This window comes from Piliocolobus tephrosceles, chromosome 16 (genome assembly GCF_002776525.5).
Source record: "Piliocolobus tephrosceles isolate RC106 chromosome 16, ASM277652v3, whole genome shotgun sequence".
Lineage (NCBI taxonomy): Eukaryota > Metazoa > Chordata > Mammalia > Primates > Cercopithecidae > Piliocolobus > Piliocolobus tephrosceles.
In genome coordinates this window covers 8,392,302-8,405,042 of record NC_045449.1, presented here as the reverse complement: position 1 = coordinate 8,405,042, position 12,741 = coordinate 8,392,302, and the positions used below count along the sequence as shown (strand labels likewise).

General features: G+C 37.4%; 1 protein-coding gene across 6 annotated transcripts in view; it reads left to right on the top strand.

Annotated features, from left to right (window-relative positions):
* Positions 1–12,741, top strand: part of MYH10 (myosin heavy chain 10) — a 153,858-nt gene that overhangs the window by 64,293 nt on the left and 76,824 nt on the right. For all 6 annotated transcript variants that reach the window (XM_023193225.2, XM_023193226.3, XM_031934325.1 and 3 more), the window contains one exon: positions 11,946–12,009. In XM_023193225.2, coding sequence (XP_023048993.1) covers positions 11,946–12,009 — 64 coding nt within the window. The remainder of the gene's footprint in view (positions 1–11,945; positions 12,010–12,741) is intronic.

Sequence of the window (12,741 nt, the reverse complement as noted above, 5' to 3'; positions counted from 1 at the left end):
CATTCTGCTGGTAGGAAGAATTAGATTGTTTTCTAGCCACCTGGAAGCAGCACATAGGAAAGGAGCAAGAATCAGCCATTGAATCCAAATGTTCAACAAACACTATTTCAGCTGAAGTACCACCTTCCAAAGTGCCTGCAGTACTATATAATAACCTTTAAGCGCATTCTAATATAGTAAAAACTGATTTGTTTTTAGTAGAAAAAAGATTTTTTATTAAGGCATTGTTCTTAGACGTAGCTTTCAATTCGACCAAGAAACAGAGGTATCTTTAAATTGTTTACTTTGGGCTTTAATTCTTAGAAAGTCAACTTTTATTGATACGTATTTTTTAATAATAGTTTATTGCTATCTACTGTTATCATAAGATGTTACCTATACAGTACTAAAACAAGTAGTTGATCTCAGTAGCTCCATTAAAAATAATTAGGTCCATTGATTAAATAATGTTGAGTTAAAATTCCCCTTTAGTATTTCTCTATGGGTGTTGGTTCTTCGAGTTTGAAAGAAACCACTGTAGACTCATTTTTAAATTCAATTCTGTGTAATTTTGATGTTTGATTTGTTATTTAGTTCTTTTAATTATTAAGCACCTATTTTTTGCCAACCACTGTGCAACTTAATTGATATCTCCAAATGGATATCAATAGATTCTTCAAGTTTAACATATTCCAAATGAAAATTTTTCCTTTCCTTTCAAAATTTGTTCCTTTATGTCTTCTGTCAATCAATGGTATCATCAAATCACCCAGTTGCTTAAACTTAAAATAAAAACAATAGCAAAACCTAGAAAAACAAAATACCTAGGAATCAGCCTTTTTCTCATGGCCCGTATCCAGGCCAGCAGTGAATCCTGTTGGTTAAATGTCCAGAAGGTGTTTCAAATCTGTCCACATTTCTTCTCCTAACTAGCTAGTTAGTCTAAAACTATATCTGAGGAGATTTCTTATTGTTCTGTATCACAGTGTCCTATTTATTCCCTCATGTCACCTATCCCAAGCTGTAACTAATTGCTTTGCTTATTTATTATCCTTCCTAGTAGAATGTCTAAGAGCTTTGTCAGTAGGGACTTTGTATGGTTGGTTCCTAGCATAGTGCCCCACAGGCATATTTATGGATTTTATGGGATTCATTTACTTAAAATGCGGCAGACACTACAAAGTGCCATGCGCTCTTCTAGGCCCTGGGAATTTATCAGTGGTCAAAACCAAGGTCTCTAGCCCTGTAAAGCACACCTTCATATGGATTTTAACTTCAATGTGTTTTCAGCGGCATGTCATGATGTTGTTGAGCTCGGGGAAGGTGATACCTATGCTAGATCCTCTGAGAATATGCATGCTCCCATTTTAGAAGCATGGATAGAGAACATGAGGGAAGCAGTGGCTCCGTGGGCAGGCCAGGCCTTGGGTTGAGATCAGTGTCATAGTAAGAGAAATATGATGTTAAAAAATGAGTTGTGTATACAGTGAAATTTCATTCAGTCATATTTACAAACTCCATGCTTACAGTGAGAATATTTGGGACTATAAACTCCATAAGCTTTAGAAGCCATTTGGTTCCATTTCTTTGATCCAATATAGATGACTAATTTCCTGAAGAATATCTTTTCTTTCAAAGATACTAGCATATGGTTTATATTAAAGGGATTCTTTCTTTCGGAAAGCATTACCCTTAAGAAAATAATCATTCACAGTTAGTCCAGTTCTCTGTTTATGGAGAAGTAAAATGCATTCCAGATGAAGGAGATTTATGTACAATGAATCTCTCATAATGAAACTTTAAAAACAGGGACTTCAATTTTAAAGTGATTGTTTGGATCAGCAGATACATCTTCCCTCACAGAGTTTTAGTTACAATCACTTTCTCTATTTCCACAAATCCTTTTTTCTTTTCTTTTCTTTTCTTTCTGTTTTTTTACAAGTTGACTTAAGCCAGTTTGGCAATTTCCAACTATTATGTACCTTTTGGTAGATAAGTATCCTCCAGCAATTAGAGCTAGGTAAGGGCTCTAGGCATCCTCCTTACAGTTACCAGGTTATAATGAAAGCACGTCGGGATTCCACACCCTCATATCTATCAGCAGGCAGGCACTGAAAACAGTTTTGTAAGTTGCATGCAGCCCAACTCTGTTTAATTTCTCTAACCAAACCTTTACCTGAAAGATATACTGAGGCAAACGTGACAGTATCAGTGACAGAATATGGTCTGCACCAGGCAACCAGCATCTTCTAGATCACTGGCTGCACACAGCCATTTAGTATCAAGCTCTGGGAGCACCCTCAGCAATACAGCCTCCTGCACTTACTGGGGTCTCGACACCTGTTCCCTTGACTCTGGATTGGGGAGGGTCTATATGAATCTTTCTTTGTTTTTATTTATTTATCTTTTTTTTAAATCTCTATTTGAAGTTAATATGTATCTCTTTCTAATCAGTCCGTGGCTTAATGCCACTCATGTTACCCTAGTGATTTCTAATATCCATTATACTAAGTAATGAGGCCACTTAGTGCATGTGAAAACTCATTTTACTAACGACAAAGCTTCTGGTTTGGTTTGGAGATTAAGATAGCTAAAGCATTTAAGGTAGCCATCTGGCCTTTGGATTAAGTGCTAGCTCATTACTCCTAGAATGGGTTTTCTCATTTAGGGCAAATAGCTAACGCACATGCATAGCACCCTATCTGTGCTGATGTGTTTTAATGCGTATTGCAGAGCATGTAATAACTTAGTGCTTTGGCTTATAACCGAGATTTATAACCAAATTAAGAAGGGGGAAAATATGTTGAGAATATGAAACAAACCTGCATTGCCCCTGAATTAAGTTGCTAACTAATAACTAATCTAGTTTTAATTACTATGGATACATTATAATCATCCCAGAAAAGGTTCCAGAAATTGATGTCAATTCAGAACAAACAAAATTTTTTGAAACTAATTAAGATAATTTTCTTTTTATTTTCTTCATGGTATCAAAATATCAAATATCCAAGTTTCCCTATTGTGCATTTTGAGTGAAATCCTTAACAACTTGTATTTTATTATATACGAGATAATTCTAGTTGTCTTTGCTGTTGAGAACGCTCACAGTACACGTGTAATTTCACTTGTTTCTGGATTGGTATACAACGTGTGTTATCATCAAAATGTGTAGCTGTAATTAATACACAATGTAATTGTCATGTTTTGGGGGTTTCCCATGCTTTTGTTTTTACTGGTGAAATTCTGATTGAATATTCTAAGTACCATAATCTGACCTTTATGCAAATCGATTATGAAGTGGGCATTTTCAGCACAGATTTCTTCACATAATGTTTAAAAGATAGAGTTCCCACTTAAAAGTAAAACTTGTGTTTTCCAGTTTAGTCTAGATGTGTGTTTCAATAAAAATGTTAATTCTGAAAGTATTTATTATAGATGTGAGGAGAAACGTTTTTTAACTAACAGATCTTATTCTCTCCCCTTGGCCTGCCCCCAACGAAGAAAGAAAAGTCATCTTTGCATATCTGGCCAAGTGGCCAACACTGAAGTGACGTCAGGTCCCATGGCCTGCTTCTTACCTGACTTGCCAGGGTATACGACATGAAGGGGAATATTTAAGTCCTAGATCACTTGGGGATATTCAGTACAGGTTTTCCTTTTTGCTTCTGAAATTTCACTTTGTCAAGTTGTCAAAGTGCTTGGCTATGTCTTGTAAAATATCTGAGTATGAATGTCATTTAGCTAGAAAGTTGATCATTTTCAGCTTCATAAGGTTTTTGTTTTGTTAAAGTGTTTTTAAAATAGAATACATTTTAGTGCTTTGGCTTATAACCGAGATTTATCGGTTACCGAATATGTTTTCAGAAATACCATACTCTTTTGTCTCTTCCCACACCGCAGGCCCCTGCAGCCCTGTCCCCTTCGTCACTGTTCTCCGTGCATCTCTTCTTTCACTCCTCTTTGCTTGGCCCTTTGCATCTAGCCGAAAGATATTTCACTGGCACTCACTATCATGGCCAGTGCTACTATGGACCCGAGGTGTGAAAAGGACGCCAGGCTAGGGAAATGATGAGGAATAGAGTGTTGCATGTTGGTGACTTTGCTTATTTATCTAAGTAAGTGACTACATGTCTAAATTATTTTGGAACATTTCTCTATGGGTCACCTGTTCAGAGGCCCCACATCTTAATTTTCTCCCATTTCTCCTTTGTTTGTTTTTGTTACTGAGTTTTTATTCTATAATCATAAGCTTAACTGCAGTCCAGCCTGATGTCGAGGGGAATAAGGAAACCAAAGAACTGCAGTGAGACCACAAACATTACAGGATATTGTGAGCAAATGGGATGGAGGGATGCTCTCCTGAGCTGCAGAAGAAATGGTCTGGTGGTTAAGATCAAACACAAGCAGGTTTATTAGAGTTGTCCGCAGTTGGCCGTGGTGATCTTCTTGCCAGTCTCACCATTCCTGGACCCAGAGCACTCCACGGCTTCCATGATATCCACGCCCTCTTTCACTTTGCCAAAGACCTCAAGCTTGCCATCCAGCCACTCAATCTTTGCCTCACAGGTAAAAAACCTGGGAACCATTTGTGTTAGTGCAGCATTTGCCATGGACAAGATGCCAGGACCTATGTGCTTCAGGATGAAGTTCTCATCATCAAGTTTCTCCCAGTAGATGGACTAGCACTATTATGGTGTGTGAAGTCAGCACCCTGGCCGATAAAATAAACCCTGGAATAATTCTGTGAAGCAGGAACCCTCCTAACCAAATCCTTTTCCTCTGGTGCTCAGCACACAAAAGTTTTCCACTGTTTTTGGAACTTTGTCAGCAAACAGCTCGAAGGAGATGCGTGGCCCGAGGAGTTTACCATCAACAGTAATGTCAAAAGAACACAGTGGCATTGACCATGGCTAGAGGCAGGTGGCTTCAGGTGGCAGTGATGACTACAAAGCCCCATTTCTCCTTTGAACTCAACTTCCTTTCCTATTTTAATGTCCCATGAAGGTAGGGAAAAATAAATTCACTAAATATACAGTGAATAATATTCAAGTTTAGATTTCACAGTTGCTAGAATTCAAAGTTACCTGTATATTAATGTTATCATATTGCCCAAATGAAGAATTTGTTTTGTTTGAGGAATTTTGAACTTCTAATTTATTTGAAGTGGTTAAAAAAAAAAAAAAAACAAAATAGTATTCGAAGTTGAAAGCTTAAACAGCATGTTGATATATATACTTAATAAAGAAGTTAAACATACATGTTGGTGAAAGCTAAAAGTTTATATTACTGAATATAAAGAATTTTTTTAGGGAAATGTTTTCTTAAAATAAGAACTAAGTGATACCATATGATTTTGATTAACCTTTCTGCAGCCTTAAAATGAGAAGTTTGAGAACGCCTTTGCCTGGGCAGTCATGTTGGCGGCATGTCCTTAGAAGCTTTGTAGTAATAACATTGCCTTTTGACTACTGTCTCTTAATATAGCAATATTTTTATTAACTCAATGAGGTATTGTATAGATAATACAGCTGTTTAAAATTTGTAGAGAATTTTAACCGTCAGTATAACATCAGGACCCACTTTTACTTTCTTTTTCTAACAGTTCTAACTATTCATAAGGATTGATAGCTTTTTAACTTAAATCTTTCTGGGCCGGGCGCAGTGGCTCAAGCCTGTAATCCCAGTACTTTGGGAGGCCGAGACTGGTGGATCACGAGGTCAGGAGATCGAGACCATCCTGGCAAACACGGTGAAACCCCGTCTCTACTAAAAAATACAAAAAACTAGCCGGGCGAGGTGGCAGGCGCCTGTAGTCCCAGCTACTCGGGAGGCTGAGCCAGGAGAATGGCGTGAACCTGGGAGGCAGAGCTTGCAGTGAGCTGAGATCCGGCCACTACACTCCAGCCTGGGCGACAGAGTGAGACTCCGTCTCAAAAAAAAAAAAAATATATTTCTTAGGAGTCTTCCAAAACACAAAGACAAAATGTACTTATTTTTTAAATAGAATAAAGTTCATTCTCTCTTGTAATTACATGTGGGTCCATTGAGCCATTTTATAAATCTAAGATACATTATGGAGTATTAGTGATCTTATTTGTTTCTGCGTTTTGAAATAGTGTGCTGTTTTGTTATCCTAGAAATTGATTCATTATTAACTCATTTATTCTCAACTATGCTAAAAAAAGAATAAAATTATAAGAATAATGGGATTGCCTAGAAGGATGCTACAGTAATAACTATTGCATCATCTTTTAATTTTCTTATTATATCACCCCAAATATTGCATTGTCTTTCAAATAGGTATGAAAGAAAACTAGAGAACCCATCTTTGTAGGTTACTTTTAACTTTTAGTGAACATAGTTAAAAAATCAGAAGTTTTCGATTTCTACTCATAATGTCAATGAGAAGGAAATTGACAGAAAAACATTTCACAAACATTGGATCAATCAGAAGATGAATACAAAGAGACAGATAGCATGGTAGACTGTAAAGATGATGATGAAATCAGTTCTGTAAAGAGAGTCAGATTGAATCTCCAAGTGATAGCCTAGAATTTTCTCAAACTCAAGAATAATATATATTTCTAAGGGCAAAAAAGGAACATGATATGAGCATCCAGGTAGTCATTCAGTAGGAAGAATTTCCTTAGTATTTTGCAACAAGATTAAAGAATACTGTTATTTCATCTATTTGCTGAAATAACAGTATTCTTTAATCTTGTATGATGTCTGTACCAGTATGTCCCTGGATAAGTTTCATAAGTGGACACATGCAGAAAGCAGGTGTGTATATGAAAAGTATTAGAAGGAAATAGATAATATCAAATGAGAAAAGTCATTGGGTTGACCATTCTAATTGATGCTTACAAATCTACAGATGAAAATGTTTTATAATTACAGAGCAAAAAAGATCTTTCTCTTGTAACAAAGTATGAGCTATCAGAATTTTATATATTCAACTATTGCATTCTGACAATGCAAGGGCAATAATAAGTAGAACCTACTGGCAGAAGAGAGAAGGGTGCCTACAGTTGCCTAGAATAGCTATTAACCCAGAATGTTGTATCTCTTCAACATAGTCGATGCAGTTTCCCTCACAACTTAGAAGTTGAAATTAGATTGCAATGGGCCAAGGACTCCTACTCTTTGTAGTGTTTTCTATTTTTTTGTTTTTTTTCCAGTGAACTTAAGCACAGAACCTCTCTTTAAAATACCATTTAGCTGGAAGCAGCTAATGTACATGGTAAACACTAAGATTGCTAGGCTCGGCTGGCGCTGTTTATGTGATGCCTTCTCCTTTCTCTGTGTTCCCATAGCACCTCTGTGCTATGCGTGGAAGTGCACAGACCACATTGTGCTTCAGGTGTTAAACTACAGCCTCAGTGTTTGTCTGAAGTTTGGGGAGCATTAGGTCAGCATCTCTTCATGTCATAATTATATTATTTGTGCAAAGTGCTTATTTGTTTAGCCTATCTCAAAAGGAGGGAAAATTTTTCTCCTATTAAAAATCCAGACAAAACTTTCTCCACACCGTAAAATCAAACTAACCAAGCAAACAAATTATCAGTTTTATTATGCGACTCTTAATTAACAAGGTCTTTATAGAAGAAAAATACTAAATGCTCACCACTGATAGTCAAGCAGCCTTGTAATGATGGATTTGCATTGTGGTTTTCAGGGGAATTTAAATCATTACCTCAGTAAGTTTGATGGCATAAAATCAGTATCTAGGCTAGAGGGAATTGCAGGTTTGGTGACTGACACCATGCTAACTTCTAAAGAAATCCTAAATTCTTATCTTCTATTATATTGTCGACATTCACTGTGATGTGTGTTAGACTCATGTCCAGAGTAATACTGTTTTTGCCATTTGTTTTGATAACTTACTATGTAGCCTAAGTGTTTTTTTGTTCATGACTTTGTAAGATGTCCTAAGAGCCTGTTTGTCGCAAAATGCCTTTGCTTCTTACTCCAACTCCCTCTCGAACACTGTGGTTTAGTGGCACCGGGAGCCGGCCTTCATGGAATCCACCTCTGTTATGATGACAGCCTGGTGCCTGAGTATATCAAGCTTGTCGTGTATTTCTTAGTGCAAAGCAGCGGTGTCAGACAATGTGAAATAGAATATGTACATTTTGGTGGGGGCAGAGTTAGGACATTTGGCAACGGTAAAGGAGAATGAGGAGGAGTGCTAAAGGAGCTCCTTGACACACACCTGAGATAGAACTTTCTCCTGCGACTTGATCACAGTTTGTTCCTCCTCAAGCAGGAAGTCAGTATATTCCCAGGGCTCTGCCCCCACACTCCCCACATACATTCCCTTTCACCTTGTTTGCTAGCTTGGTTTGGGTTTCTTTTTTTTTTTTTTTTATAGGAAAATGGGGTAAGTTCTTTTTTTTTTTTTTTGAGACGGAGTCTCGCTCTGTCGCCCGGGCTGGAGTGCAGTGGCCGGATCTCAGCTCACTGCAAGCTCCGCCTCCCGGATTTACGCCATTCTCCTGCCTCAGCCTCCCGAGTAAGCTGGGACTACAGGCGCCTGCCACCTCGCCCGGCTAGTTTTTTGTATTTTTTAGTAGAGACGGGGTTTCACCATGTTAGCCAGGATGGTCTCGAACTCCTGACCTCGTGATCCGCCCGTCTCGGCCTCCCAAAGTGCTGGGATTACAGGCTTGAGCCACCGCGCCCGGCCGAAAATGGGGTAAGTTCTTAATGAATGCTCATAATATTGAGCAAAAATATAATGGATTATTCATTTTAGAAAGTGATTCCTGTTTTCTTTTTTTAAAATCAACTATTGAGGTGTAATTTACATACAATAGAATGTAGCTGAGAAACTTCTTAGGTAGCATCCCAAACAGACTACTCATTTTTTTAATATAAGGTAAATATTAATATACTGGAAAAGTAACACTTTGGGAAGGGTGAGAAGGGCCCTCAAATAGTAAGTAAAAGGATGGGCAAGCTGCCTGGTGCCGTTTAAATAGAAGAGTATAAATCTAACAGCTTTCACTTTAATAGGGAAGCATATTTAACTTAATATGTTTATAGTAAATACACAGAATTGAATTATTATTACTATTATTATTATGTTATAGAATGCTTCACGGATCTGAATGTCATCCTTGCACAAGGGGCCATGCTCATCTGTGTAAAACGGATGTTGAGTTATATTTTAAAAATTGGCGTTTATCTAGGAGTTCCTATGATCTCTCCCTTAATTGTTTTTAAAATGTTGGCACACAATAAAACACAAAAATGTGTACATAGTGCAGTGAGCACCATGATCTAGAGGAAGAATGTTTCTCTTACTCCAGAAAGGTTTCTTTTGCCTTTGTGTCGTCAGTTCCCTCGTCCTGCCTCTGCCCCGAAACCACTGATCTGTTTCTGTCCCTAGAGTTTTTAGTAATGTCTGGCATGTCAAGAAAATGGAATCATATAGCAGGTAGTGCTTTATGTCTAGTTTCTTTCACACGGCAGAATGCTTTTGAGATCCATCCAAGTTGTTGGGTGTGTCACTGGTTTATTCCTTGTCGTCGCTCAGTAGTGTTCCATTGTGTGAATCTAGCACAATGTCTTTATCCATTCGCCAGCTGGATAAACCCAATTTTTGGGCATTTGGGTTGTTTCCAGTTTGGGGCTATTAAGAATAAAGTGGCTGGGGACATTCATGTACAAGTCCATGTGGATGCATGCATTCCTTTCTCGTGGGTGAAACCCCGCCCAAGGGTGGAATTGCTGGGTCACAGAGTCATCTGTGTTTGACGCCACGAGAAACCAGCAAACTGGCTGTACCGTTTTGCCTTCTCGCCAGGGTTGTCTGATAGTTCTAGTTGTTCTGTGTCTTTGCTAGTCTTTCTTAAAACGTGTAGCCACTCTGGTGGTTATAGAGTGGCGTCTCGTCGTGGCTGTTTTTACTTAGATTTCCCTAGTAACTAATGATACTGTACATCTTTTCATATACTTGTTGGCCATTCACATATCTTTTGTGATGAAGTGTCTGTTCAAATCACTTACCCAGTTTTCTTCTCGGGTTGTTTGTCCTGCTATTGAAATATAAGAGTTCTTTGTATATTCTGGCAACAAGCCTTTCATCACATGTGTTTCGCAAATATCATCTCCCAGTTTGTGGCTTCTCTTCGTTTTCTTCATAGTATCTTTTGAAGAGCAAAAGTTTTAAATTTTGATGAAATCCAGTTTGCCAGTTTTTTGTTTTATGGTTCACGCTTTTTGCATTCTGTCTAGGAAATCCTTGTCTAATTTAGGGTCATAAAGATTTTCTCCTGTTTTCTTTGAGAAGTTTTATAGTTTTAGCCCATATATTTAGGTATGTGATCTGCTTGAAGTTTTATATGCAGTGTAAGGTAAAAGTCTAGGTTCCTTTAATTTTTTCTTTCATTTTGCATATTTGTCAAGCACCATTTATTGAAAAGACTGTCCCTTCCCTATTAAATTACCTTGACACCTTTGTTGAAATGAATTAACTTACATACATGATCAATTCCTGGACCCTCTTCTGTTTCACTAATCTGTATCTCTGTCCTCACACCAATACCACACTGTCTTAGTAAATTTATAGCTTTTTGAAATCAAGTAGTGTGATTCCCCTAGCCCTGGTCTTCTTTCTCAGAATTGTTGTGATTATTCTAAGTCCTTTTCCATTTCCCAATAAACTTGAGACAGCTTGTCAGTTTCCTCAAGGGAAGCCCTCCAATCCCTTGACTGTTCATATGAAGAATAATAGTGGTGTGTTTACTGGTATCAGCCCTTCTTAGCAGTCCTGGAATAAACCATTCTTGATCATTATGTTTGTTTTGCAAAATGTTTAATATGGCCCTATATATATGTATTTTTATTTATTTATTTTTTGAGACGGAGTCTCACTCTTGCCAGGCTGGAGTGCAGTGGTGCAATCTCAGCTCACTGCAACCTCCACCTCCCGGGTTCAAGCGATTCTCCTTATATATATTTTTATAAGTAAGATATAACCATACCATATTTGCTTTTATTTTGCTTTGAGATGGAGTCTCACTCTCTCACCCAGGCTGGAGTGCAGTGGCACAATCTCAGCTCACTGTAACCTCTGCCTCCTGGGTTCAAGTGATTCTCCGGCCTCCGCCTCCCAAGCAGCTGGGATTATAGGCATGCACCACCATGCCCAGCTAATTTTTTTTGTATTTTTGGTAGAGACGGGGTTTCACCGTATTGGCCAGGCTGGTCTCGAACTCCTGACCTTAGGAGATCTACCTGCCTCGGCCTCCCAAAGGGCTGAGATTATAGGTGTGAGCCACCGCGCCCAGCTTGCTTTCCTTTCCTTGCAATATCTTTACCAGATTGGGTGCTCAGTGTTATGACAACTTTATAAAATGAATGATGAAATAATAACTATTTTTCTGTTTCCCTAAAACGGTTATATATAGTAAAGAAATCAAATATTCCTTAGAAATTTGTAAAATTGTTTCGTAAGACTAATCCAGCATTTTTAAAGAAGTAATTCTGTTTTACTATTTTTCATTTTTATGGGTTAAATTTTCTGTTTTGTTTTTGTTTTTGTTTTTCTTGAATGGATTTCTATTTTTCTAGGAAATCATCTGTATTATTCAGATTTTTAAATCTACCACTACAGTGCTGGATAGAGTGGTCCTTTAAAACTATTAAAATCTCTCATATTTCAGATTATTCAGAAGAGCTTTTAAAAACTCCTGAATGACTGGGATCTCACTGCTTTCCTTTTGTTAATAATTTCTAATTTTATTATGTAATAGTCCAGGAAAGTAGCCTTTTCTACTGCTACTTTTTTAAATGTATCACAGCCTGTTTTCCCCTTTTTTCTTTTTGTTTGAGGCAATATATAAGATCCATTATTGTAACTAATTCATGGATGCTTATTGTCTTTTTAGTTTATTATAGTGTTCATATCCAGCATGTACTTATTTATTTTCAATTTTCTCTTTTTAATTTATTTTCAGGGCAAATTTATTCGGATCAACTTTGATGTAACTGGCTATATCGTTGGGGCCAACATTGAAACATGTATCCTTTTTCATAAATGTATAACCCAAAATAAAGAATGATTGAGTCTTCTTACAACCCCATGGCAACCCTCTGTGACGTCACTCCCAGTATCCAGATGATAAAACTTGAGCCCAGAGATAGCATGCCTTGTTCAAATACTTTTGACTACTGAATGTTAACTCCGAAGTGTTTTGTTGTTTGTAAAACCAGGCCATAACCTATTCACATGGCTGGGGAAGTGGAGAGTGCCACAGTGTTTGTGTGGTATAGAACATTCAGATGAATGCAGTTGCCCTCCCCCTGTTGCTGTTAGCCCACTTTTTACCATGTATTTCTGATATTAGAAGGATGAACATGTACTTATTGAAATAATCCTTACAAGATTACAGAGTTAAAGTAGTCTCAATTCGTGTTAAGTAGAATAAAGCTGGAGAAAAAAAATAAAATGTCAAACACATAGAATAGTCCTAAGAAATGTCACCTGCATAGAATGGCCATAAGAAGATTTATATATGTGTATGCACATACATACCTAAATAAAACACATTTGATTGGAGATGTAAGAAAATAGAAATGATTCGGAATGAAAATGTGCCAATTAGAAAGATACATAGATGACAATTTTCAGGTACTCGTTAGAATAATCTCCAGTGACAGAAATACGTTGTTTCTATCCTTCGAGGGATAGACCATGATTTTCTGGTTAAGAACAGTATTTTATGCTTCCAAATAGAGTCACAGCCAGCAAAA